General features: G+C 46.7%; 1 protein-coding gene across 10 annotated transcripts in view; it reads right to left on the bottom strand.

Annotated features, from left to right (window-relative positions):
* PLEKHA6 (pleckstrin homology domain containing A6) overlaps window positions 1-27,755 on the bottom strand; it is a 180,448-nt gene that overhangs the window by 54,813 nt on the left and 97,880 nt on the right. For all 10 annotated transcript variants that reach the window (XM_084853213.1, XM_084853212.1, XM_084853218.1 and 7 more), the window contains 6 exons: window positions 26,581-26,653; window positions 23,918-24,018; window positions 12,382-12,557; window positions 10,257-10,748; window positions 7,912-8,422; window positions 5,900-5,986 (listed from right to left, as the gene is read on the bottom strand). In XM_084853213.1, the coding sequence (XP_084709339.1) occupies window positions 5,900-5,986; window positions 7,912-8,422; window positions 10,257-10,748; window positions 12,382-12,557; window positions 23,918-24,018; window positions 26,581-26,653 (1,440 nt within the window). The remainder of the gene's footprint in view (window positions 1-5,899; window positions 5,987-7,911; window positions 8,423-10,256; window positions 10,749-12,381; window positions 12,558-23,917; window positions 24,019-26,580; window positions 26,654-27,755) is intronic.

A 27,755-nucleotide genomic window follows, 5' to 3' on the forward strand; every position in this document is an offset into this window, starting at 1 on the left:
TGGGATATTTACAAATGGATAAGACAACATATGGACTCCCCATAAAGTTCTGTGTTTGAGGCTGGGCTGCTGCATAATAAAAGCCTTGTCTGAAAGCACCCATAGTTACAAAAAACCTCAGTTTAACCATCTATTTTGTCCCTGTTTTTTAAACATGCAATATCTGAATGATAAGTAGTACTGTTTATACGTAAGCAACAAAGACTCTCATGGCACCTTCAGAACTAACACATTTATTATGACATTCTATTCTAGCCTATTAAAACTTTTTCCATAATAAATGGGTTAATCTTTAAGGTAGAGGTGGGAAAACAGTGGCTCTCCAGATGTTTCAGCCTATAGCTCCAATGATCCTTCAACATTGGCTATGCTGGCTAGGGCTGATGGAAGTTGTAGACCAAATATTAGGAGGGCCACGAATTGCTCACCCCTGATTTAAGGTGCCATATATATGTTGTTTTTGCTGCAGCAGACTAACATTCTACTTCTGGAAATTGTCTACATCTAGTAGTTCTTTCCCTATAGTCCAGTTTTGACTAACCAAAAGTCCAGTTGTCAGATCAGGTTAGATGTGTCCAGATAACTAATCAGATTACCGGGCCTGTACACAGTGCCATATATAAACACTTCACACATTTACAAACACATACAAATGATCTCATCATCCAACATGTGGAATTTCACATACAAAAAAGTGCTTTCTTGCCCTTTCTCGCCCACACTCTAGCTCTCTGGGGTTCCCCAGAAGGCCACGCCTCCTTCTGGGCCCCACCCCTTTCCCCCTGACCCCTGATTGCTGGGTGATTTCCCAGCCTTTGTGCCTGAAAGCTGGGAAACCCAAAACCTGTTGTGGGAAACCTAAAACGTTTTCTGCCTGAAAGCTGAGAGAGGCATTTTTGGTTCTGCTTTGTTGTTAAAAGCCCTTTTAACAACAACAAGAACAGCTCCTCGCTCAGCTTTCAGGCAGCAGCACAGGGAAGCCCCAAGGGAGGGAGTCCTGCTTAAGTCCTCTAGGGGCTTTCCAAGAAGCTCCACCTGCCAGAGAGGCTGCAAGGACAGAATGGGGGAAATGGTAAAAGAAAGAGCACACCCACCCTTCAGCCACTTCCTTACAGTAAGGTAAGCACTGAAGCCCTGCACACTGAGAAATGTCTCTGGGATTCTCACCCCTTCCCACAATTTTTGGGTGTAGTTTCTTTTTGCCCCTCCCCCCAACGAATGCTTGAAATTAAATAGACCAAAACATTTGGCACAGTGCTAGAAAAAAATGCCTGGAAAACACCGAGCAATTGGTGGGTGGGTGAAAAGGGGTGGAGCCAGGGAAGGGGCATGGCCTTCTGGGGACCCCCGGAGGATCAGACTGGGACCCTTGGAGGGCTGGATTTGGCCCCTAGGCCTGAGGTTCTGCACCCCTGCCCTGGAGTGACATCACACTGGGTGCTCCAGGGCAGTGGAGGCTGGTGGCTCTGATGTCAGTGGGGCGGTGAATCCACTCCAGGTTTCAGTCAGAACTCTAAAGGAGGTATCCAAGGTGCTTTGCAACCAGAACCAGTGGTTCTGGTTGAAACCCGGCTCGGATTAACCAGCCCACTGACATTGGAGCCACCAGCCTCCACTGCTCCAGGGCACTGTGGAAAATTTGGCATGGTGGGCACCTTCCCAGAGCCAGCCAATGGCCCCCGATAAGTCTGCAGCCAAGGGAGCGGGTTCAGCACTGGTGCAGCACTGGTGGGACCAGGGCAGATATCAGTGGGTCTTGCTGGGGTACTGGCAGCTGCATGTGATTATCGGGTGCTGGCATGAGAGTGCCAAGTGCTGGATTGGAGGACTCTCTGCCGGGGTGAGCCCCAAGCAGAATCAGTGGGCAGAGCCCCAACCAAACCCAAAATATAGCTCCCGTTAAAAATAAGATGCCACCCAAGGTTCTACCTAGGAATATCATTATTACTGTCTTATCCACATGAAGAGCAGAGTAACGGATGAGTCCCACCCCAAATCTTACTCCCATCCTGCAGCGCTGGGTGGCGTTTTAAGGAAAAATTCTGCAACACGGACCAAATTGGATGAAAACCTCTCCCATCGCAGCACCGCAGAATCCACAGATTTACAGACAAGTGGTGCATTCCCTCCCTCCCACCCCCCTGATCCATCCAAACACACAAGTGCCACCGACAACAGGAAGGATGAACGAACCGAACCAGAGACCACCAGTGCTGCCTCGGTGCCAAGAGAGGGAGCAGAACAGATGTTGGGGAGAGAGGGAGGAAGAAAAGGAGAGGGGGGAGAGGGACACTGACACCTGACAGCAGGACTGGGGAGGGGTGAGAGTAGGAGGGTTCATTGAGAGGAGTGAGAGGAACACAACTGCCTCAGCCTACCTGCTGGTCCAAATACTCTAGGTTTCTTTGCAACTGAAGGTCTAAAAGTTCATCCTATCGGGAGCCATTAGGCATGCGGCAAAATGGAAACACAAAACAAACAAACACAAAGAAGAAGCAAAAGCAGTTAGGTGCAACTTGAGCCGGAGACAGGCAAAGAGCTCCCCCAAACAAGACAGGGAACATTCAGCCTCACAAGCATTTTAAAAAAGACGTGGCGTGGGTGGGTAGGTGGATGGTAGTTGCTCAGCAGTCCTGCCAGATCAGGACATATATACTTACATTCCGTAGAGGGACTTTCAATGGGAGATCCTGGTAGCTCCCCATATAGTTGGTGCTCTGTCCCCAAGCTATGCATCACATCCTGCTGGCAGGGGTGGATTAACAAGAGGGCCACACCTTCCTCCTCCAAATCACTCCATTTGATGTGATGGTGCGTGGGGGGAGTGGGCTACCAAGTTGCTTTTGTGGGCTGGTAGAGATGTTAACACCCCCTGACATCATTTGGCTCCTGGCCAACACAGTAGGTGGATCCTCCACCCAGCGCTTCAGCCAGGGACCTGACTTTGCTGCACACTGGCTTCCCTCACTGGGGAAGGGCGGTGCACAGCAATGCCACCCCGGCCAATGTGCTGAGTGGATGATCCGCCTGCCACATTGGCCAGGGTGGCTTCTCTTGTCCCACTGGGTGAGGGCACAGGGCAGGCGAAGCTGAGCTGTCTGGGCACCTCCTTTGTGTGCCAATTGCCATCCTGATCAGGGAGGCGTGCAGCATGCAAAGGGATGGGACTCAGCTAGCACTTGCAGAAACTCCTGCAAGTGGCACCAGACAAGTGAACCCCGCCCCCATCCAATCGGAATCCCCTTGTTATTTCCGATCTGTGATCGGAAATAACATCACACTGCGTGCTCTCCCACTGGAGATAACAAGGGGATTCCTCTCCCCTCCTCATCCCTGAGCCCCTAGTTGCCTCCACATCATGGGCCGGGACTTGGAGAGGGGAGTGGGCAGTGCCTGCAGAGGGAGCTCAGGCCTCCACGGGCCGGAGGTTCCCCACTGCTGCTTTATGACTAGCCTGGCATGTTGAGAATGTCATCTCAGCAAGGGTAGCAGTCATTGTGCAATTGGTTCTACCCACATTGGCCATCCTACTGCTCAGTCTGCTTTCAATGGCTCCACAGCTGTGCAGTAAAAACAGACTGTGCTGAAAGATGGCAATGTGTGGAAGCACTTGTACAATCACTTCTGCACATGGTGAACTCTGCACAGATCTTCTCAGCCCACATTCCCAGCACATCCGTTTGATCAAGTAAATTGGTCCTTATCCATTGCCTGTCTGGCTGCATATTGATGGTCCCTGGAGAAGCTTGGGAGTTCCCTGGAGCCACCATAACAGGCAAGCTCTACTCCAGATGGCAAACACAAGTGCCCATTTCTTGCCTACGGCATCACCAGCCAAGAAAGGTCAGGTGGGGTGGAGAAGTGCCATATGAAGGGGTCTTACAAAGCTGGAGCTCCTGCAAAGTTCCCTTATTTGCCAGCAGGTACACTGGAAGCACTGTGCCATCTCCAACAGCACACTTCTGGCCCAGGTAAGCAGCTTCTCCAGCAAGTACAGAAATGATTTTGATCAATTCTGGAAAGAATTTGTCCCTTTCTAAACATGCAGCAGCATTATGGTGAACGCTGGGACTTCTCTGTGTTTGCGTGGAGGTAGCTAACCTGAGCTGGAAGTGTCCAGATCCTTACGTGGCTCTTTAAAAGTAATTTATCCTGCTCCTTCTTTCCATGTCTGTTGCCATCATCCATTTTCCCCCTGAGCAGTTGGAGATTGGGGGCAGAGCATCTTTTGCTGGAGTTTGGGGGCAGAGAGACTGTTCCTGACCTGCTCAGCAATACCAGGATCATCTCATTGCACTCTTGGTTCAGCCACATGCATCTGCTTTTGTGCACAGATGGTGAGAAGGCAGGGGGAGTGAGGGAAGAAGCTGCGTGCAACAGGCGTGCAACTGGAGTCTGTTCCACAGGGCACCTTAATCCAGTCCAGGATTTACTGGTGGCTCTCACGGGAGAAAGGTGTCAGGCAGGGTCAAGGACCTTGGCATGGAGCAAATGAAGTTGGTGGTTTCACCTGGCAGAGTCCCACTCCCCTGTGGTTTCTGCCCCCACCACATGGATGCTTCCCCGCAGTGAAATAACCAAAGAAAGAAAGAAGTAGAACGAGTGAGGCAAAACAGCAAAGGAAGAAACTATAGCCAATGACAGGGGTTTCTATGCATGTTCTTTTCAACACCCCCTTTGTCCCCTTGATTCTCTTCATCATACTCCGCTGTTCCAGAACTGCACCAGAGGATTACAAGGTCTGGCAGTAGACATGGCCCTCCTGCTTTTGCTTCCCCCATTTCTCCTTTTTGGAGTACTGTGTCCTTGGGTTAGGGAAGGAAGGGTATCCTGGAGGTAAAATGTGCTTGCTTCCCAACAAACCCATCTCTATAATATGATTGCCACTCCAGCAATCAGGAAGGGGCTATTTGTTTAGGGCAGTCAATGGCCATGCTGGCAATTAGGGGAGTTGCAGTCCCATATATCTGGAGGACATCAGGTTGGCGAAGGCTGGATTAGGGCAGGGATAGGCAACGTGTGCCCCTCCAGATGTTGTTGGACTGCAAGTCCCATCATCCTTGCCCATTGGCTATGCTGCCTAGGGCTGATGGCAGTTGCAGTCCAACAACATCTGAACTCCAGCACTTGCCCCATCCCTGGTTTAGAGAAACAAAATGGTGCTATTTACCTAGGGTGCAACCCCCACGACAAGAAAAATGCTGAACTCAAGGGCTGAACACATATGCTGAACTTAGCCATGAGGCTAAGCCTGCAACAACAACAGTGTGTCCCAGTTCATATTCTGCAGTAGCCTGATGGAGGAGCCACAACGGAGCCTTCCCCTCCATCATGCAGAGTGAATGTGGCCCCTGCTTGAGCTCCTGATGGCAATTTCTTTGAGGGAGAAAAATCACATGAATGATGCTTCTGTGTAATCGAGCGTCCAAGTGGGCCCCATTTCACACTGCATGCTGTCACTATATGCTACTCCTTCTGGTGGATGCTAATGAAGCACTGACTCCATGCCCCCCCACACTGAATGTAGAAATGGGGGCTAGGGGTATGAACAGGAGCTGTTTTTCCTTCTCCGTAAGCCTCATGCTTAATTCCCCCCCCCCCCCAACAGCTCCTATTCAGTCAGCCCGGTCTTCAACAGATCAGGCTAATAATTAAAATTATTTGCCAATTTGCATTGTCATGGCACGTTGCATATCCAGGCTGGACTCATAGAGCGAACAAAAGCCTCTTGACTGAGCACACTAGAGAGTCTTACTGCAACAGGACAGTTGTTCAGTGTCCAGTAAGCAATTGCCCATCTTGTAATAACCTCCATTATCCCACCTCTAAATTATATCCCAGCCTTGGAAAGGAAATATATACATCTCTAGTGGAATGCTGGGATGCCAATGGGACATACCATTTTGTCGTGGACTGTAGGGGACGCTGGATAGTTGAAAGGGAACATCCCTGGAGGGACAGGCCTCCTGTCACCCAGATAATCATACTGAGGAAAGAGAAGAAACCATATGCATGAGATGATTAGATCACTGTCATGTGAATGTAGTCCCCACACACTTTCCCCATGATAGAGAACATGACCCACAATCTAGCAATGGAGACAACATGAAGAGTGAAGGAATTGCCCCAGGCTGTTCAATAAAGTGGATGGATTGGTCAATTGTAGAAACATAGAGGAGTTGCAGCCTGGACACAAGAAAAAGATGCTCTCAGGAAAGAGGGTTGGTTCTACAAGCTGGAACTAAGCATTGTTCTGTTAGGACAGGGGTGCAGAACCTCTTTCAGCCCGAGGGCCAAATTCAATTTCAGAGAAGCTCTTGGGGGGCCACATTCCAGTGGTGGGTGGGGCTGAAGGCAACAGAGGTGGGGACACAAATGAAAGGAGTGGGGGCAAAAAATACCAGCATATTGTAGCTTAAAGCTCTTACTGCCCGTAGCTGAGCCTTAGGAGAGGCATTTCAACCTTTGAGAAGGGGGTGGGGGGACTGCACAAATGTTAAGAAACCACCAAATGATCGGTGTTTGGGGGAAATGGGGTGAAGCCAGGGAAAGAGAGTGCGGCCTTTTGGGGGAAGCTCAGAAGGCCAGATTTGGCTCCCCAGGGGCTGAGGTCCTGCATCCCTGTGGTAGATGCAGGACCTCAGAAGAGGAAGAGGAAAAGACAGGGCATGCTTACCCCAGGTTCCTGCCCTTGAAACCTCTAATGCCATTCAATTCCTGGGCTGCTTCCACCCTCAATTCTTCTGATGACCTTTAATATTGCTTTGCAGATCATGCTCATCAAGCCATAGGCCACAGAAAGATCAACATAATGTTTTAAATTCTCACATCAGCAACCCTTTTAATATGCCATGCTCCTGGCACAGCTAACATGCCAGTTCCATTCACCAGTTGCATGCAACCCCTGCACTCCTGCTGAGAACTCATAAACCTCATGGTTCATTTGCATGAGACCCTTCGACCAAGTCCCTTCTTTCCAATTCCTGGGGCACATGAAATAGACTGTGTTTGAGCATGTGCAGACTGAGATTCCCTTAGTATCTGAGTGACCAGAACAATCCCTGACATATCTGAGATTATGGAGGAGAACTTCTAGATCAGAGAGCTACTTGCAGGCAGGCTTAATTATCAGTCTCAGTACCATTTTGGAAATTTATTTATTTATGTTAGTTCATATATTTCTTTCCCATCTTTCAAGGCCGTGGTCTTCCTAAGGTGGCTTGCCATATAAAACAGTAAAATTCAGTATAAAATTAGAGTATAAAATGATAAGAACATCTTCAATTTAAACTATTTTAAAATGAAAGGAACTGCTGCTCATTTCTGCCACTGCTGCTGTCTGCAGTGTTCCCTCTCATTCTAGTCCAAGGGTGGGCAACTTGTGGTCCTCCAGATGTTTTGGCCTACAACTTCCATCAGCCCTAGCCAGCCTAGTCAATGGTGAGGGATGATAGGAGTTGTAGGCAAAACATCTGGAGGGCCACAAGTTGCCCATTCCTGTTCTAGCCCATGACTGCCTCTCTTGGCCCAATTAGTCAACAAAGCTCCATCATGGCCTAGTGCAGCCTTCCCCACCCTGGTGATGCTCTCCACATGTTTTGGACTGCAACTCCTATCTGCTCCAGCCAGCATGGGCAAACGTCAGAAATGCTGGGAGTTGTAGTCCAAAACATCCAGAGGGCACCAGGCTGGGGAAGACTGGCTTACTGCGTTTTCCCTCACCTGCAGTTATTCATCTTTACTGGTATCCCTCAGTCTCTGTATGCAGCATACACAACTAGAGACATGATGGTAATGATCCCTCCATTTGCAGCTACAGCAAACCCCTCCCCTATTATTCCATTGCTGGCTTTCTCTTGAAGAGTGGCGAGAAGCTTCGAAGGTAGGAGTGGAGCCATGAAGGAGGGTTACCTTTGGGGAACTGACCGATCGCCTCATCATGTATGTTGTTGGCTCAGCATATATCTCCTCACTCCGCGGAAGCACTCGTTCGAAGCGGGCACTGGGTGACCTCACAGGGGAGTACACTCTGGCTCTGTTGTAGGAACCTTGGCTTGGCGAACGAGGGACCGACCGGGAGCGAGGCTGGAGTGACATCCTGCGCAGGGAACCGGAGGCGGCATCCATTTCGTCGTAGTACACCGGCTGGCGTGTGGGGCCTGGGATCCAAACGGGTACATCCTGTCTGCCATAGCCAGGCTGCTCCTTCCACTCCCGCAGCTGGTATGAGCCACTGTTGCGGAAGGAGTGCCGCTTGTCATCCACAGTCCACTGAGGACTCACCCGCTCATAGGCAGGCATAGAGCAGATGCTGTCAGGGCGCACACCAGGGGGGTAGTATTGGTAATCCTCAGAGCACTGGGGTGAGTAGGGAGGATAGTAGTCAGGGACTCTTCGGGACATTGGGTAGAACCTGGTGGGGCTAGGAACCCCAAAGGAAAGAATGAGAATGAAGAATGTAAATCTTGGATTTGTTCAAAGAAGGCTTTGGAATGTTTTGCCCAGCACTTTTACCTCTGCCTACTCTGCCTGCTGGACATTGCTGGTACATGTTATACATTCCTCTACCTCTGTATCAAAATCCACAGGGGGTATACGTCTACTACAGATTTTAGTTTTTAACTTAAGTCCTAGTGGTGCCTCCTATCCTCCAACTGTACTTCTGAAAGATGCGGATAAAAGAATAGACATGGTACAGTATTTTCTTTACAGAAAACAACGACAACTGTCTGCTGGTGTGTTTTGAATCATTAATCATTAGGGCAAAAAGCAGTTTCATGCTCTCACTCTTGGATATGAGTGAGTTAATCTCACTCTTGATTAACAGTGTGTATGTGTGTTCATGTACACATGACTGTTATTTTAAAGTCTATAAAATGTTGAGGATTAGATGGTCCAGAATTCTGATGAAAGCCAAGATGGTAGCCATATATCTGCCACATATCTCTAGACTGCTTCTCAGGGCTGGTAAGGAATGGCTGTAACACTGAACTGCACCAAATCACTGATGTTTAGCCTTCTGCCCGTCTTTCAGGAAAAAGCACAAAATGCTAGGCCTTTGACCCCTTTTCACATAGTACACTGAACATATGCAGTTGGAGTGGAATGGTGCCTGCAGTCCTGCTCCCTCACTTCTATGCATCCAGGTGAAAGTCTGTATAAAGCTAGAGAGTTTCACTTGGCACTGTCTCTGTTTTCTTTGTTGGTGCTAGGTGAAAACTTTTTACTTGCTCAGGCGTTTTAAGTATTCAACTGCTTATGAGATTTTAAGTTGGGTTTTTTTTTATCTGTTCTACTCTACATTGTTCAATTGTGTTCTGATTGTATTTGATTGTTTTTATTATTGCAAGCAACTCTGAGAGCTTTGGCTGAGGAGTGGCCAATAAATAAAGACCAAAAATAATAGAAAATAATAAAACAGAGCATATGTGTGCACAAGTATATGTGCATTGGGCATTCTCTCCATGACTGGGAATCCTAGAAAGAAGGGTTTCCTACTGCACAAAAAAGAAAAGAAAAGCCCTGTTTTCCCAGGTTTTCTAATCACCGAGAGACAGACCTATGTATGTACAGTTGTGCCAGGCATAGGGAACTGTTCCAGTCCTGGGAGTTGGATTGGTGTCTTCCAGCTCACCCCCCACCCCAGAGGCTGAATGATGTCAGGGGGTGGGGCCCTCCCTCCTGAAACCCTACTTCCTGACACCAGAGGAATCCCACAGAGAGGACTGCAGTTAAAAGAAGGGTCTGTATAACTTTGTAAGATGCTAACCACCTGGTCATCCTGATCCTCTAGATAGCCTCTAAAAGAGGGGTAGGCAACGTGGTGCCTGTGGGCACCAATGTGCCCTCAGACACCTTCCTTGGTGCCCACCAAGACACCCTACTCCTGCCAATTTTTAGTTTCTTACCAGCAGCTGGGATTGCTTCAAAGCCAAGTGGGATTGCTTCAAAGCCTCTAGCTGCTGCCATTTTAATTTCCCATGAATGCCCCTGGGTAGGTTACTTGTCCGGTGTGACTAGCTATGCTCACCTATGACAGCTATTTAATGGTTGTGCCCAGGACAGGGTCTCAGATTTTCTAACTGTGACCATGGGCCCAGAAGGTTGACTACTCCTGCAGTAAAACCAGTTCAGCAACTCAGTTGATTTAAGCCTGTAGTGTGCACATGCCTTCCCTCTCTGTTTGGTGGAATTCCTTGCCATTCTCCCTTATTTAATCCTTAGAGAATCTATAGCCAAGCATTCAACCACCTCACCTGTGGAGATCTTCAGGAGCTGGAGCCCCACGGCGCAGGTTCACCCACTGTTGCAGCTGGGTCATGGAGCTCTTCCTCTGGGCCATCTTCTCAGGGTTGGTGCGTGGAGCAAAACTCCGACGAGGCACAGCAGTCTCGCCATCATGCTGTGGGAAGGCCATGCTGCCGGGCCGACTAGGAGATGGGTACTGCCAGCCATTTGGCTGTGTAGGTCTCTCCACCCCAGCTGGTACACGGGAGGCTTCAGGATAAGGGCTTCCCGGCTCAGAGGGCACTTCTTGACTCACAATGCCATTGGCCTTTGCCAGTGGCTCCTTCTTGCTCTCTCCTCGCTCAAGTTTCCGTTCGATCTTCTCAGAGCCACGCCCATCACCTTCTCCTCTGGTCTTGGCTTCTGGCTCAGCTTTGGCAGGCTCCCTGGTTGGAACACTGCGGTGGTGGTAATGGTGGTTCTTGCCAGGTGGGATGTTCTCTGAGTCGGTCTTCTCATGTCTGAGGAGAGTGGACAGGTAGAAAAGATCATGAACAGCCATGGCTCTGCTTTGGAGCATATTACAGAATAGGTTCTGGGCAACGGTGGGTTCTGGTCAGTCTCTTCAAAGCACATGACTACTAACCTTGCAGCTCTGATATGGCTCCTTAAATCAGTCTTCTCCAACCTATTGCCCTCCAGATGTGTTGGACTGCAACTCCCATGCTGGCTGGGAATGACGGGAGTTGAGGCCAACACATCAGGAGGGCACCAGGTTGGGGAAGACTGCCTGAAATTATTGACCACGACTTCCTCCCAAGAAGCCATCATCTTCAAGTTGCTTGAAGGCCTCCAGACTACATTTGTTCTCACCTCTCACTTTTGAACATTATCTATTTTAGGGAGTTTCAAAACTGTTTTGTGTGGTCCAGGAACCTTATCTGCAATAATGCTTTGCTCTCCCAATATTTATGGCAGGGGTGCAGAATCTATTTCGGCCCGAAGACTGAATTCAATTTCGCAGAAGCTCCTGGGAGCTGCGTTCCAGTGGCAAGCGGGGCTGAAGGCAAAGGGGGTGGATCCAAAATATACCCCCCCAATATATTTTAGCTTAAAGCTCTTACTGTCAGTAACTAAGCTTTAGGCATTTCAACCTTTTAGAATGGGAAGGGGGAAACCTGGATTGGGACATCAGAAAGGTTGAATTTGGCCTACAGGCCAGAAGTTTGACACCTAAGAACATCAGGAGAGCCATGCTGGATCAGACCAAGGGTCCATCTAGTCCAGCATTCTGGTCACACAGTGGCCAACCAGCTGTCGACCAGGAACCCACAAGCAGGGCATGAGCACAACAGCACCCTCCCACCCATTTCAGAGAGGTTCAGCACCTCCTCCCTTTCTTCACTGTGTTTACTCCTCCCTGCCCCCTCACTTCCCAATATCATTTCCTTACTTATTAATTAGCTGATAAAATCTACCTGAGTTTGCATAGCTGCAAACACAATGCTGACCGTGAAAGCCTTGCTTTGGGTCCTCGTGATTTCACCTGAGGCCTCCACAGCTGATTTCTACACAGAATGTCCAGCCATTGGAGGATGTATTTGAAACATTTTATTCAGGGATTTGGGCATAAGAACATAAGAGCCTTGTTGGATCAGACCAAGGGTCCATCTAGTCCAGCATTCTGTTCACACAGTGGCCAACCAGTTGTCCACCAGGAACCCGCAGGCAGGACACAAGTGTAACAGCACCTTCCCACCCAAGTTCCCCAGCAACTGGTGTACATAGGCTCACTGCCTCTGGTACTGGAGATAGCACACAGCCATCAAGACTAGAAGCCATTTACCTGCTCTAAAGAGTTCAGAGAAAAAATTATATTAGCAGTCAGATTTAGAAGTTGTGCGATAAAGCAGTGGATGAAAATCAAATTTCCAAATAACTAGGTTAGTGCCCTAACAACAGCCACTCCTTTCTGCCACTGCCCACTTGATTTCACCATAAACTGAAGGAATCTAAAAATTCCACTCTGCCCCCAAGGTAATGGTCCCATGTTCAAAAAAGCGACAGCCAGTTCTAAATGGCACTTCCTAGACAATGACCTACAGTTAGTTCTGGGATACATCCCATATCTACATTTCCCCCTGAACAGCTGACCTCTGAGTGGGTGGGATTTGCACTCGGGCAGCCTCGCCCATGGCTTGAATCCAGGACTCCTGTTCCTCGTTGTTCTCAGCACTGAAGAAGTAAGTCCGGATGCCAGCGTGCTCAGCCTGGGGAGAGAGTGACTTCTTGTTATTCCCAGTTGTCTCTTCCATCCAGCACACCGTCACCTGTAGAGTAGATAGAAGTGAAGATGGAGAGGAAGAGAGAGAGAGAGAGATGATCAATTCGTTTCTAGAGCACTTGCTCATCAGGGATCACAGGAGGAATTGTGTCTTCTTTCCCTTAGCACCATAGCATGTACAAGCCTGTCTGCTGTAATTTCAAACCAGTTTTTATTTCCAGTTTGCCAGCTGGGGAAAATTGATAGGAAAAGGCATATTTTCAGATCATACCGCTAAATAACTGCTGATTATGTTTGCACGCATTTGGAATGTTTCTGGGGAAAATAATGCTGGGTTTCCCTTTTACACTTTTTCAGATTACAAACCTTTGGGGGAATTTTGCCTTTTGATATTTTCAGCTTCTTTTCCAACACACATTTGGAAATCCTAGTTATTAAGGGGATGAACATAGGTCCTTCAGCGGCTCAATCCCATGAGTGACTCTGTGGGCCAAAGCCCTAGGGTGGCCACTTACACATTGGCAAAAAAGAAGATGGATGGGGACATGGATTTGAATAAAGTTTGCATATGCTGATGGATAGGTAAAGATGCAAATTTGGAAATAATTGCTATAAATTAAATAGAACCACAATACATTTCACCATTGTGGGGAAGACTCTGATCAGGTGACCTGAGTGCCTGCTCAGTCTGCTGTCCAGGTGCTAACTGTGGATAGGCAACTTCAAGGTCCCCGTTGGCTCATCCTTCTTAAACTTCTTTATCTTTAGACCAGAACTGGACAGGACAGCTCTTCAGATAAAATAGTTTCAAATAGAGGACTGTTTTCTGTAAAGTAGGACACATGGCCACCCTACGAGGCTCTGATCCAGAGACATCCTCTCTGCCCCCACCCCCATCAGCATGCAAGCACCTGGGTGCTGAATGGAGCTCCCCCCACTCCCTGCAGCAAATCTTTCATGCATCCACATACAGAGGAGGAGGAGCATGCAAAAATCTGTTTCAATGCAGATCTCCCTTGCTGGATCCATGCAAATGTGTATACGTGCATGTCATGTTGCAGAATGAACCTATGTTGCCTAATATTCTCTGAAGTATCTATTAAGCGAATGCCAGCAGCCCTAGTTGTGGTCAGAAACAAGGGAGGAGACTCTCCTTTTCCCCTTTCAAGATGGGGCTGCTTCACTCATTATAAAAATAGGGAAACAACTGCGTTAGTTTCACAACACCATGACAAGAGAAAGGAAAAGTTGGTGATGGTGGTGGTGGTGAAACCAAATGTACACTGTGGCCAATTGGCTAATTATAGCTCCCCGAACTGAGTCAAAAGAGAATGAGAGGTTCCCTTGACACAATATGATTCCACTGATCTGTGCAGTTCTTAGGTCTGCCTTCATGACCAAAAACAAAACAAAATTTTTGAACATTCCGTATCCTTTGCAAATGTTGTATCTTCATTTTGAATACATCCAATAGTTCAACTGCAGTATGGTCATATTTAATTGATGCTAGGAAGATGCCCTTTACTATGACAGGCAGGAACGGGAAGGTCTGCATTGCAAGGATATATGTGCCCCTGAACATGGAAACACATTGCACTTCCTTGCAGGAGATTATGCTTTCACCACAACAGGGTCTCCAATGGCGGTGCATTAAAGACATGCACTCATAGACACCATTGGAGTGAATACTAAACCTGCCCCCTGCCCTTAGTGACCCCAACATCTGGGGTTGGGACAAGTCTTGTCCCCTCTCAATTATGTCACAGATTGCAGTCTGTTTACTTGGCCCCATAGGGAATCACTGAAAGTTGAGCCTACCTCTGCATAGACCATTTCTTGATCATGCTAGAATGTGCTAGAGCCTAAGAAATGGCATGTGTGTGTGTGTGTATGCATGCCTCTTTTTAGCCTCTTGAGTTGGGATGTACAAGAGCTGAACATCTTCAGTTGTGAACATCACAAGACAGAAGTTTTCCAACTGAAAGTCTTCATTTCTTATACATTTAAACTCAAGAGACAAGTGGAAAACAACAACAAAAAGGATATGTCCCATACAACATCTGAATAGTGGCACTCAGCATTAACCTTCGGTGAAAAATATCTCTTAACACTGAACCTTCAGGCTCCAGATCCAGAGCAATGTATTTCCAGGCTTTGCTAAGTCCGAATTTTATTGACCCATCCATCATTTGCAGCATGCTTGTTTATTTGATACTGAAATCCTTCCAGTTTTTCCTTTTTCATGAAAACGTACTTTTCATTATAACAAGTTTTCATTGTTCTTCATTATAACATTATAATGAAATTTTGCTCAAAATGTCCTTGTTTTATGCCTTTTGCCTCAATTGTTTTGGTTTTCATTGTGTAAAAAAAAACAACTACTACTCCCCCCCCCCTCCTCTTTCTTCTTTTTCTTATTATTATTAAAATTTGCAGCAGAAAATGCAGGGCATCATTTATTCGTTTGTTTATTTTTGCACATCAGCTTTGGGTCATGACCAGTTGGCATTCATCAGCCCAGTGAGTGCTGATGAATGGCATCATCATCTTGTAAAACATCTGCCTTATTGGTTGACATTTTGTTAGGATTAGGACTTCTAGTTTGGCTATAAACAAGACACATATTGTCCATGCATAAGGCATGTAAGGCAGACATATTTAAATAATCCCCATCTCCATTGGGTTGCACATACATACCTCTGTATTCCCACCAGTCTGCAAGACTTGGGAATTTTATCAGAGAGACAAAGAAATTCAGGATTTCCCCACCCCACTTTTGGGAATGATTGTAGGTGAATAAAGCATGCAGGTCTATTTTCACCCATCTGAACTTGATCTTTCTTCTCTGGCATGCATGCATTTGGAAATGGAAGGAAAATACTACCTATTTGGTGCCTGGGTGATGGCATTGCAGACGGGTTATCGGAAGAGATCTCCTGTCCGGGGGATCCTCACGCAGAAAAAGAGGGAAGACAGAGAACAGGTCAGCCACACCCCAAAAGCAATCCAATGGGGAGGAGTATCAAGCAGGTGAAGCATAGCAAGAGCAGAGCTGGTCACCATGGAAGGGTAGCTGAAGCAGAACTGGGCACATGCTCAGTGCTTTCTGAGCCTAAAACAAGGATCACGTTGGCCCTGTGTCTGACCTTAAAATAGCACTTGGGAGACCATTCCTTTGCATCTTAACCATGAACAGCCCTGAGCCAGTATTCCTGGTGTGCCAGGGGAATAGTGGGTATGCAAGGATTGCAGTAGCACAGAATGCCATAAATAATAACATTATGTGGATGTGGGATGAAGGAAAGAGCAATACTACCTAGTCTAGCTATTCAGTACCATCTAGGTCTATCTGTTCAATGACAAACTTTCTTCTAAAAATGGGTTGGGTGTCCAGTGCCCCTTCTTAATCAACAAAGAGACAAAACATGGAAGCAGCCAGAGATGATTCCGTGTTATCTTGCTGCCAAATACAGCCAGGGTCTGAGGAAAACTACCAAAAGCACTCTCCTTTTGCTCAAGCAGGGCTTTGGGCTTCTATGTCTATGGCTGAAATCCAATGCATACTTACGTCGTAGTAAGTCCCACTAAACTCTGTGGAATGTACTTCATGAGCATTTTTATGATCCAGCTGTAAGATTCCCTTCCCTAAAGTGCTCTATGAGAAGTAATTAAAAGGATATCTTCAGTCCAGTGTGGAGTGTGAACATTGGGTTCTTAAAGGCAACTCCAGGATGAAGTGAGCAATGAAAGTTTGAACCAAATGCCTTATTCTCTGGAGTAATCAAATACCACCTTTTATCAAACCCCAGCTCAGGAAGATCCTTATGAAGATCCTTAAAACACATGTTTGAACTCTAAACCAGGGGTAGGCAGAAAGTAGATTTCCAGATGTTGAGGACTTCAACTCCCAGCATTCCTGATCATTGGCCATGCTGGCAGGGGCTTCTAGGAGTTGGAAGTCCAAAACATCTGGAGATTTACCTTCTGCCCACCCTGCTCTAAACTGATCCTTGCTTTGTTAGACTGCGATCTGACGGTCCATCCAAAACCAGTGATGCCAGTGAAGCTGTCCAGAGGGCAAGCACAGACTTCCTGTCAAGGCAACCCAGTGAAGAGAAAAAAGGTCCCTGTGTGCATATCTGAACCAAAGGCAGGCAAGATGCTCAGAGAAGCAGGCTTCAATGTTCATGTGTTTCTCTTGGAGCCACCATGCTTCAGATCCAAACACTCTTTTCTCCCCTCTACCCCAACTCCCCAGAGCAGGCAGGAAGATTCGTAAATAAAACATATGTATTCATAGTCTTCAATTCATAAAATATGCTCCCCCGGCCCCCCTTTTCACTTTTATCATTATTAAAATGCGTACAAGTACTATATAGCACAGCCTTGAGACAGCTGAATAAAACTTTATGATGCCATTTCAACCAGCAGTAGGCAATATGATAGAATGTAATGTATGCAATATAATAGAAGAGATGCCTATAAAGAAAATAATGTAGGAACATAACTTGTGGATTTGTTTGTCTGAGTGCACACATCATTTACATTATTGGGTGTGCTAAGGTTTGTTTTGCACAGGAAAGAGGACCTCTCAAGTGTCCCTCATTGGAAAATACTTTTTCTAATCTCTTCCTCATTACTTTTCAATCGTCCAAATTTTTTTTTTAATGGTGGTTTGCCTGGCAACATCACTTAGACTGGAGTGGGCAACGTGTGGCCTTCCAGATGTTTTGGCCTACAACTCCCATCATCCCTCACCATAGGCCATGCTCATAGGGCCGATGGGAGTTGTAGGCCAAAACATCTGGAGCACCACAAGTTGCCCTCCCCTGGTTTAGAAGGTTCTTTATATCCCTCACTTGAAAAGGGGACAGGATGCACATGAAAATGGTAGGCATCCAAATGCACTGACTCTTTCTATATGAACCGCAGATGCACAGACACATTTCTAATTACCACTTTCTCTAGAAATGAATATCTTTGTGTATGCTTTAGGGATATAGGGCCAGGCAAGATGTGATGTTAAGTGTGTTTTGGCATTTAATCTCTCTAGGGCATGGGTGGGGAACCTCTTTCAGCCCGTGAGCTGAATTCAATTTCGGAGATGCTCTTGGGGGCCACATTCCAGGGGTAGGGAGACCAAAAGGGAAGAGGATTAGGCCAAAGGCAAAGGGAGCATGGCAAAAAATACACAAAATTCCAGCATATTGTAGCTTAACGCTCTTCTTGCCAGTACCTATGCCTTGGGACAGGCATTTCAACCTCTTGGAAAGGAGAAAAACGGCTGGGAAACTACCAAATGACCAGTGGTTGGGGGAAATGGGGTGGGGCAGGGAATGGGGGCATGGCCATCTGGGAACCCTAGGGAGTGGCCCTGGCAGGTTTGCCCAGAGCCAATTCATATTCAGTCACACATGTACATACACACACATTCACTCACATATATACACATGGGAGGGCAGGCTGTTCAGATCTTCTTCGCTTGTCACTCAGAAGTAAGTTACCATAGGCGAAGTTAAAAGAGCCCAATACCCTCCAGATGTGTTGACTACAGTTTCCATTATCCTCAGGCAGAGATAATGGAAGATGTAGTCCAACACATGATGGATGGTCTGGTTGGAAAAGGCTGTAAGAATCCATGTGCAACACCTATTCAGTAGCCAAGGGGAGGCGGGCGGGACCAGGTTGCAGCCTTACCACAGCCAGGGGTTGTGAATGGCCTCTCCTCTTTTCCTATTCCTCTCCTGCAAAGTGTCTTGCGGCAGCACCTTTGCACTACCTTGGGAAGCAGATCTAGGGAAGCAGAGCAGAGCTGCCTTAGTCCCGGAGGCAGCGCCAACCGCAAAAAGCAAGGGGACAAGGTTTCCCATCCCCACTGCTCAGTCCTGTCCTCTGTTGCCGTGGCAGAACAGAGCATAGGACCAGGCTGTAAGAGTGTCATAAAAGGTGAGCATGTGCAAGTGCGAGCACATGAGCAAGGCTTCAAGCAGAGGGCCAGACTGCCATCTGTTACGGATGTGTTCGCTCTGGCTTTCCTGTATCAAGCAGGGATAGGACAGATAGCCTACAAGCCCCACCCCTCTAAATCCATGACACTCAGGGTGTGAAGGTTCCTGCACCAAACTGCAAGATATAAGATAAAGAGGTTCAGATGAATTGTGATGGTGTGCTGCTACGTGGGCAAACGTCTTCCTCCTCTGACACTTATAGGAGGGAAAGGCTGTTTGTTCTTGCACAGGAAATCCAGGCAGCCTACCTTTGTCCCACCCCTGCAGGAGCCCTATGTTTACATTTCACAGCTTAGTTTGCTGCTCCTTTACCGTCACACCCCTCACGCCATGGAAATTTGACAAGTAGAATCTAATTATGTGCTAAGCAAATTACAATTTATTGCCTTTCTTTAACACTCTCGTTGAAACTAGTCAAAGAGGGAGATATAAAAGGGAAGCCTCTTGTATATCAATGCAGCCTAATTATAGCACTGCCAATGGGGCAGTTTTCTAGTGATGCTGGGTTTCCTAAGTTTGCTTTATTTCTTTATTAGAATGAAGAATTCAAAACAGGCAGGGAATGATCCCCAATGCACAGGAAATCAATGTTTCTCATTAGATCCTCTGGATTTCATTTTGTTGACTGAGAGGCACTCAGTCAGGTGCCTGTACCATCTCCATATTGGCCAAATACAGCCACCGACTGGATAGGATGCAAGACGCTGAGCCTCTGTAAGTTAGAGGTTTGCATTGCACTTGGACCAGGGAGATTTGGGTTCAAATCCCCACTCAGCTATAAGCCTCATTTGGAAAAGTCACCATCTCTCGGGCTAATAATGCATGAGCACCGTGGAAGAAGGGCAAGAAACAAATGTGATGATAGATGATAGACAGATTACTAATAACAGAAACAATTTCCAGATGAAGCCATGTTAGTCTATTGCAACAGTTTTGTGGCACCTTAAAGACATTTATTTTGGCATAAGTTTTCATGAATACTGTCCACTTCTAAGACGCATCTGCTGAAATGGACAGTGTTCACAAAAGCTTATGCCAAAAAATGTGTTAGCCTTTAAGGTGTCACAAGACTCTTTGTTTTTAATAACAGAGGGATGTTCCACACACCCACTGACATGCCTTGCAGATTTTTTTGGACTACATGATTTTTAAAAATCCAAATATTTTTCTCAAGGTTAATAGTTCTTGCTGTACTGAGCAATTGTGTTAACCCTTTAAAACTGGTGTGTGTGGGGGGGGGGAGGGGGAGTGGCAAATGCTGGCAAATCTCCTTTCCCTAACACCCTGAGTAATACTCTGCCACAATTAACCTTTTTAAAAAATTGAAAAATAAAATTCCATTTACAAAGAGACACAACACAGTTTTAAGTGTTCAAAAAGTATGTAAAGGGCTCCCCCATACACACATACACGCACGCACGTACACAGCGCAGCTCCCCACACAAGTCTAGTGATGCTCTCATCTCCATCCTTTCAGCTGACCACCTGTCCAACTACCATTGCAGGTTCAGGATTTTTTATCAATGGGAAAAGGAAGTGTCCCTGTGGCTTTTAAACATTTTATGGCTTGTACACACAAGCCTCTGTAGTAAATGCATTAGTCAACAAGACATGCTTTCCCCTCAGAGACCTAAGCTCCGAAGCAACCTCAAAGTCCCTTCAGCAAGCTTGACTGCGGTCAAGCATCCAGAAATAATGCACTTTAGCTGCCATGCTCTTCCCTGTCGGCCAATCCTCCCTCCTCAGCAAGACTTCAGTGTGAGAAGTTACAGCCAATTCCAGAAGTAGCAATCCCAGGCAGCTCTGTAGGGTCCTCGTGGGAAGAATGTAAGAAAAACGAATCTGCAGCAGCACCAGCTGCTGCTCAATTCCCTGTCCAAAGACCAATCTGGGTTTGCCTGCCAGCATCACAGAAAGCTTCTATGACCGAACAGCTTCCAATGGGAAATAACAAATGGATGATGGTCCTTCCAGCTCCATATATTTCTGAACCTGCATTATGAGGAGTTTCAGAAACAGGTTGGACCAGAAGTTGCTGTTCATTATTTCCTGGTGGAATGCTGCAAGGCTGCTAATGTCCCCTGCTTTACATCCCATCATCAGAGCAATCAGGATGGTAGAAGGGTTTGGAAACAAAGTTGTATAAGCAACGGTTGAAAGAGCTGGATATGTTTAGCCTGGTGAAGAGAAGTTGAACATGGTAGTGGTCTTCAAGTACCTCAAGGCTGTCATGAAGAAGATGGAGCAAACTTGTTCTCAGTTGCTCCAGAGGGCAAGAGTAGAACTAATGGGTAGAAAATGGAGGGAAGCAGATTTTGGCTAAACATCATGAGAAATTTTCTAATGGCAAGAGCTGTTGGATAGTGGAAAGTCTGCCTTGGGAGATGGTGGGCTTTCCTTCATTGGTGGTTAAGCGGCCATCTGTCAGGAGAGCTGTGGTTGCATCCTGTATGGCATATCTTGCATTGAGCAGGGGGTTGGACTAGATGAGCTCAAAGATACCTTCCTCTGCTAAAATTGTATGATTGGTGTAGAGATGTTGGAGAAATCTGCAATGGAATCAAATGAGTTTGGATTTCTATGAATCCAACGCACAGATTCCACAGCTTTTACCAAGTTGCATGGATTCTGCAGAGTTGTGGACCAGCTTTTTTTACTTTCCAGATTTTATGCAAATTTAGTCATACATAAAATAAAAATAAATTACCAGCCAAAAATGCACATTTCCCCCAGGTGCTAAAGCATAAAAATGCATGGGTTTTTTTTCCTTCACATTTTCGCAAGTGCAAATTTGCGCAAATTCAGGAAATTGGAAAAAATTCAATTCTGCCAAAAAATGGACGATCGAACAAAAGGTACCTGACAATCCACAAAACACAGATGAAATGAACTTTACAAAAACCGTACATCCCTAGATCAGTGTCACTATCATTATCAACAGCAATAAAAACAATTCCATGCAGTTTATATACATTTCAGCAATCCTTACAACAACCCTGTAAAGTAAATCAAGCCTTATCATCCCCATATTGCAGATGGCAAACTGAAGCTGAAAGAACAGTGGCTTGCCTAAGGCCACCTATTGAATTCATGGCTGAGGTATGATTTGAACTGGGTACTTCTAGGATCACAGCTCGGTCTCTTACAGTGCAATCCTACAGATGTCTACTCAAAACTAAGTTCCACTGGGTTCCATAGGCCTTACTCCCAGATAAGTGGGTATAGGTTGGTAGCCTTAGTGCTTTCACTACAGAAGGACGAGGACTGTCAAAATTTCACAACATTGCTAGAACTAAAACACCTGTGTGCTTAAGAAAACTTTGGCCATGGAAGGAAAAGAAGTCTTGCTTAGTTCATATTAGAGAAGCAACATAAATCATTGAGTAGTTTACAGAAAGATGGTTGGCGTTCTTAAATCATTGGGATCACAACTGTCAAGAAAGGGATCTGTTATACTCTGTGTGTGTTTATTAATTTTATGATGGTATCAGGGTAGAGTCACTTGGATGGACCTTTGCGGCCTTGATTATTTCAGTGTCTCAGCCCACCTGTTGCTTGTAGCCTCATCTGAAGCTGATTTTTAGCAAGTCCAGGCAGGCTGTACATCAGGTGCTTCTGGAAGCCTCCAGAAGTCTGCGCTCTGGTGATGCTGGCCTCCTGGCTTCCTTTTATACATTTGCTTTGTCTTCTCCATGTCTGCCAGTACCTCAGAGCTAGTTCATGCAGCCACCAGAATCAAATGGCAATGCTTTTCCTAGACTTCAGTACCACTCCAAGGCTGCAGCTGGGAAGATTGCATATTTTGAAAATTCTCTCAGGGGGTGCGTGGGATTCTCTTCACATAGAAAACCAGTGAGAATGTTAGGCTCAGTCCTGGCATGCTAACTTTCCACATGCAGGGAGCATTTAACACAAAGGAGCATTCAAGTGAGAAATCTGCAACTACTACCTGAACTGGTACAGTCCAGGAAAAAGCTTTCTTCTCTTGATCCTGCCAGTTGTATAAACTGGCCTGTTTTGCTACATCATAGATCCCTGTCCATTTGCCTCTTTGAATCCTGTCCATGCAGGTCTTGTTGCATGAATCTCATCCCTTTGTATCTTTGTTGAGGACCCCACCATGGTAACCACATCTGGGCCAGCAACCAGATGTTTGCCCTTGTGACTCACCAAGCCACAGGATGCACATCGCTGTCAGCTGGAACAACAACGCCCTGGTTGTCTCAGCAGTAGAGCCCAAACCGAGGCTAGCTGAGAGAGAGAACAAGGTGATAGGGAGGCATGGCCCTGTTGCTGCAGTTAAGATACTGCTCCTGCCTTCAGGAAGTCTGTGTGTGTGTGTGTGTGGGGGGGGGTCCTGTCAGGTGTGTAGATCGCTGTCATAAGGCAGCCAGGCACCAGCCAAGGAGAATCAGCCCAAGAGCTTTCTGGCAGTAGAAAGCGAGATGAGAATAAGAGCAGGAGCAGAACAATGGGTGTTTTAACCCCCTCCTCTCTCACATCTCAGGCCCAAGCTAAGGAAGGAGTGGCACTGGGCAGGCATGACAACCCCTCTCCGTCTCACTCTTATTGTCATATTTGCTCCCATTCTATCATGGTTGGATTCCATGTTAGTCTGCCTGGAAATTCCACCCTAGCCCTGGACTAGTGACTTTTTGCACACCTGAAGGTTTTCCTGTCATCCAGATGTTAAAGGCATAGGAGCCCTGCCCCCCCTCCCCCCCAAAGTGGTCAACTCTCACTGTTGCTTTGATAATTACTCAAATACTTATTTTTGGATACTAAAGAGGCAAACGGACATCCTCTTGGAGAACAACCCTTGTTGTAGAACTGTTATTAATTGCAAAAGCCTACACATCAATCGTTTATGTTATTAATAAAACAATTAATAAAATTGTTATTAATTACTGAAGCAGCTTTAGACTTCAGTACAGTTTAGCACTTTGGCCCTCAGACCTCTCCATAGTCTCCAGAAACCTGTGACCAGAGATAACATGGAGATTCCTCTCCCTGCCTCCTCCACAAGCCCCTGGTAGCCTCCAGGCCAGAGGGCAGGGCTTGGGGAGGGGAGGGGGTAGGGCCCATGGCTCTCCATGGACCGGATAAGCCCACCAGTTGTAGGCTGCCCACTCATTTCCTAAAGTAAACACTGGCTGTAGGCCTTCAGTACAGCCTTAAGTGTTGGCACTCCTCATAGCCTCCAGAAACCCACCCACCTTGAATGATGAAATTCACAGGAAGCTATGAGCAGAAGCACTAGAATAGCAGAGCAGTGCTATCAGCCTATGACCCATTTCCGATCTCACCACATAGGATCAAAACTTTCAACCATGCCTCTAACTGTATGCCCATGGACACCAGGCTACCTTGGTGAGCACCTCCTCAGCCGTAGACTGACCTTAAAGGTGTATTTCCTGCTGATGTTATCTGATGGCTGGACAGCTGCAACCCGAAAGCTGAGAAGCGGGATGCTGCCCAAGATGCTTTCCTCCTTCTCATCTGCTTGAAGGAAGGCAGGAGACAAAGAATTAGACAGGAAGAATTAGACAATTGGGCATCCCCATCTCTCAGCTAACAAGTTAGAGATGTTATCAGGGTGGAAGATCTCACACAAATGGGCCCCTTCATCCCCATTACAGAGCAGGAATCAGCCCAGGGGTGCAGCATGACCTTCCTTGCTGCCAAAATAAAAGCCGGAGTCTTGAGAGCAACAATTACCCAGCCAAGATGGAAATGCTGTGCCTGCACATAGTTCTACCTGTGGAAGATGGCTCCCCTCCCTGACGTATCTGTGCCTGTTATTCTCTCTGTCTCAGACTGGCAAACACTTGCACACACTTGCATACATATCAGTTACAATGACAGCTCACAATACTGTCTGCTTAATTATTCATGCCACCCACCCACCCCTTTGAGATACACCGCCAGAGAGGAGGCCTGACTGCAGCCTTCGAGAACCAAAGGTTGCGAGGCATCCATAAATACCAACGTTACCAATACAGCAGTATTGTTGGAAGTCATTATTTGGCAGTAGCAAGCACAGAAAGCCAAAAGAATTGGCCACTGGCTGATGTGGAGTGTGCTAAAATTATGAATTCTCATTGGGCATTTTTCAGACATCTGACGACTAGAGTATGCCACATACCACTTTGATTGGAAGCCCTCATCTTGTATGTCAGCCTTCCCCAAACTGGTGCCCTCCAGATGTGTTGGACTGGAGCATGGCTGGCTGGGGGATTCTAGGGGTTCTAGTCCAACACATCTGGAGGGCACCAGGTTGGGGAAAGCTGTTGTATATGTTCTGGCCCACACATGCCTCTTTACCACTCTTTGCATCATCACAACCAGCTCATCCCATGAACTTTGGGCCTGAAGGACCAGTGTTAGTCCTTTTCAGAGGGAAGCATGATTGACAGGAGGGCTGTGCGTGTGCGTGTGTGTGTGTGTGTGTGATGTATACTCATGTCAGTGAACCTACACTGTGGGAGAAAAAACAAAAGATCCAAATCAGCTGTTCCAGAGGAATAAGGGAACAGCTGTACCATGTCGGCCATTAGAGACATCATACCACGTGCCACACACATTCCCTTGCATGTTTTATAATTGCACAGCTTGCCTTAAGACATTACCAGAGTGCCAAGGGAGAGAGATGGATGGATACCAACACCCATTTTCTGCCTCATGTGCAACCCAATGCTCAAAATGCCACATTAATGCCAGAAATATCAAATGCTATGCACCCCATGTAGGGCTCTCGCAGTGCATTATAAAATGGAATCTTAATTGCTATGCAAATGAGCTTTAAGCATCTACTGATGACTTTTATCCATTTAACCACAGCCACCTCTTCTCTTCTTTTCTTTTTCTTTTTTTTAAAAGCCCAACAACTCAGTAGAGGTACCCGATTCCTCCAGGTTTGTCTACCTGTTTGCTGAGATTTGTTTTGTGCTGAGGTTTTCTGAGAAAATAAGCCAGCTTAAAAAAGACAGTCTGTATAACAGTTATAGGAGAAATGGCAGAGAAAATGGAAAGGGCCGTCAGTGGGAGGGAGAAAGATTCCCCCCGAAATGCCATTGCATTGTGCTGCTGCCTCTGTGCAATTTACAAGCACTCAAATCATAACCCAGCTTGCTAGTAAACTGGCCCAGAAAGAATTAGTGTTATATGCCTTATATTATGTGAACGGAAGTTTTGCTGTGTCACAGGTGTCATTGGTACCCATGATATCACTATTAGACCTGTCAAGAGAACATAAGAAGAGTCTTGTTGGATCAGACCAAAGGCTCACCTAATCCAATGATCTGTTCCCACAGTGGACAGCCAGACGCTTGTGGGAGGACTACCGTCCTACTCGTGTTCCTCAACAGCTGGTATTATTCTGAGGCATACTTCCTCTGATACTGTGAGGTAATAAATAGGCACCCTGACTAGTAGCCACTGATTGGCTTTTCCTCCACGAATTTGTCTAATCCCCCTTTACAGCCAACCAAGCTGGTAGCCATCCCTACATATTGTGGAAGCGAATTCCATGGTTTAACTCTGTGCTGCGTGAAGCAGTATTACATTTTATCTGTCCTGAATCTCCCACCATTCAGCTTCATTGGGTGGCTCTGGGTTCTAGCTGCAAACTGCTTTCATGCCTATCCATGCCATTTCAAACACCTTGGCATGCTATTCTGCACCCCCCTCCCCCCCTGTGCCCTGTTTCTTCAGCATCTCTGCGGCCACCATCTCAAGCACATGGCTCATACATGTCAAAAAAGAAACTGACAGCTCCCCCAGTGGCAATGTTATTCCCCAACTGTAAGGCTAGACCTGCCTCCTTCCATTATGCAAGGATGGGGATATTGCTTGATAAGTTGTATCTGGAGAGAATGTAGCTCGACTCCAATGGAAAAGACCCAGACAAAACATGGAGATGAAGACAAGCTCCAGCTGCGCTTGCCTAGAATACAGGCATACCTTCTAGGTGTACCTTGTAAAGTAGTTTTGGCACCTGGAGGGTCTTCTAAATGTCTACAACTTTGTGTAGTGTTTTCAGACCTTTTTTCTGCTACATACCCTTGTAGTAAAAGAGGCAGCGATCCACCAGTACGAACCATCGCTTATTCCACTGCTTCACTCCAGAGCTGGCCTGTGAAAAGATATTGAACGCAAACAAATGTCACACAACATGCACAGCACTACATACAATATAGAGTTGCTGATGTTCCAAAACTTTCCCATGAGGAGAGAGCATGAGTGGTACCAAGGTCAGCAGAAGCAATGGAGCAGTGGAATTCTTTAGGGGACTTCCAGGCAGGATGTGACAGAAAACAATGCAGAAGGCCTTTGAAGCCATGTGGAGCTCCTGACAAGCTGTACAGCAGGATAGCAGTTCCCAGTGTTTTCAGTTACGTGTGTGTGTGTGTGTGTGTGTGTGTGATATACTGGAGGACAAGAGTCCAAATTGAGTGGATATCAAACAGTCCAGCCTTAGGTTTTACATGGAGTCCATGATGGGGAAAAGGCTGGGATGACTGCATACCCAATAGAATAATAGAATCATAGAATCATAGAATAGAATAGTAGGGTTGGAAGGGGCCTACAAGACCATCGAGTCCAACCCCCTGCTCAATGCAGGAATAAGTCAAAGCATCCCAGACAGATGGCTGTCCAGCTTCATCTTGAATGCCTCCAGTGTGGGAGAGCCCACCACCTCCCCAGGTCATTGGTTCCATTGTCATACTGCTCTAAGGAAGTTTTTCCTGATGTTCAGCCGGAATCCGGCTTCCTGTATCTTGAGCCCATTATTCTGTGTCCTGCACTCTGGGATGATCAAGAAGAGATCCTGGCCTTCCTCTCTGTGACAGCCTTTCAAGGACTTGAAGAGTGCTGTCATATCTCCCCTTAGTCTTCTCAAGGCTAAACATGCCCAGTTCTTTCAGTCTCTCTTCATAGGGCTTTGTTTCCAGTCCCCTGATCATCTTTGTTGCCCTCCTCTGAATCCTCTCCAGGTTGTCTGCATCCTTCTTAAAGTGTGGTGCCCAGAACTGGACACAGTAGTCCAGATGAAGCCTAACCAGTGCTGAATAGAGGGGAACTAGTACTTCATGGGAGTACAAGGGGTAACTTCATAATGCCCCAGGGAAAACCATGCAGTAGAAGTAGAAATAGTATGGTTCTGCAGGAAGCACCTTCTTGGCTGCCCTGAGAAATGCAAGTTGGGTTGTGATACTGGAGGGAAAGGAGAAGAA

This window comes from Heloderma suspectum, chromosome 4 (assembly GCF_057233095.1).
Source record: "Heloderma suspectum isolate Gila_16-S chromosome 4, 16-S_ref, whole genome shotgun sequence".
NCBI lineage: Eukaryota > Metazoa > Chordata > Lepidosauria > Squamata > Helodermatidae > Heloderma > Heloderma suspectum.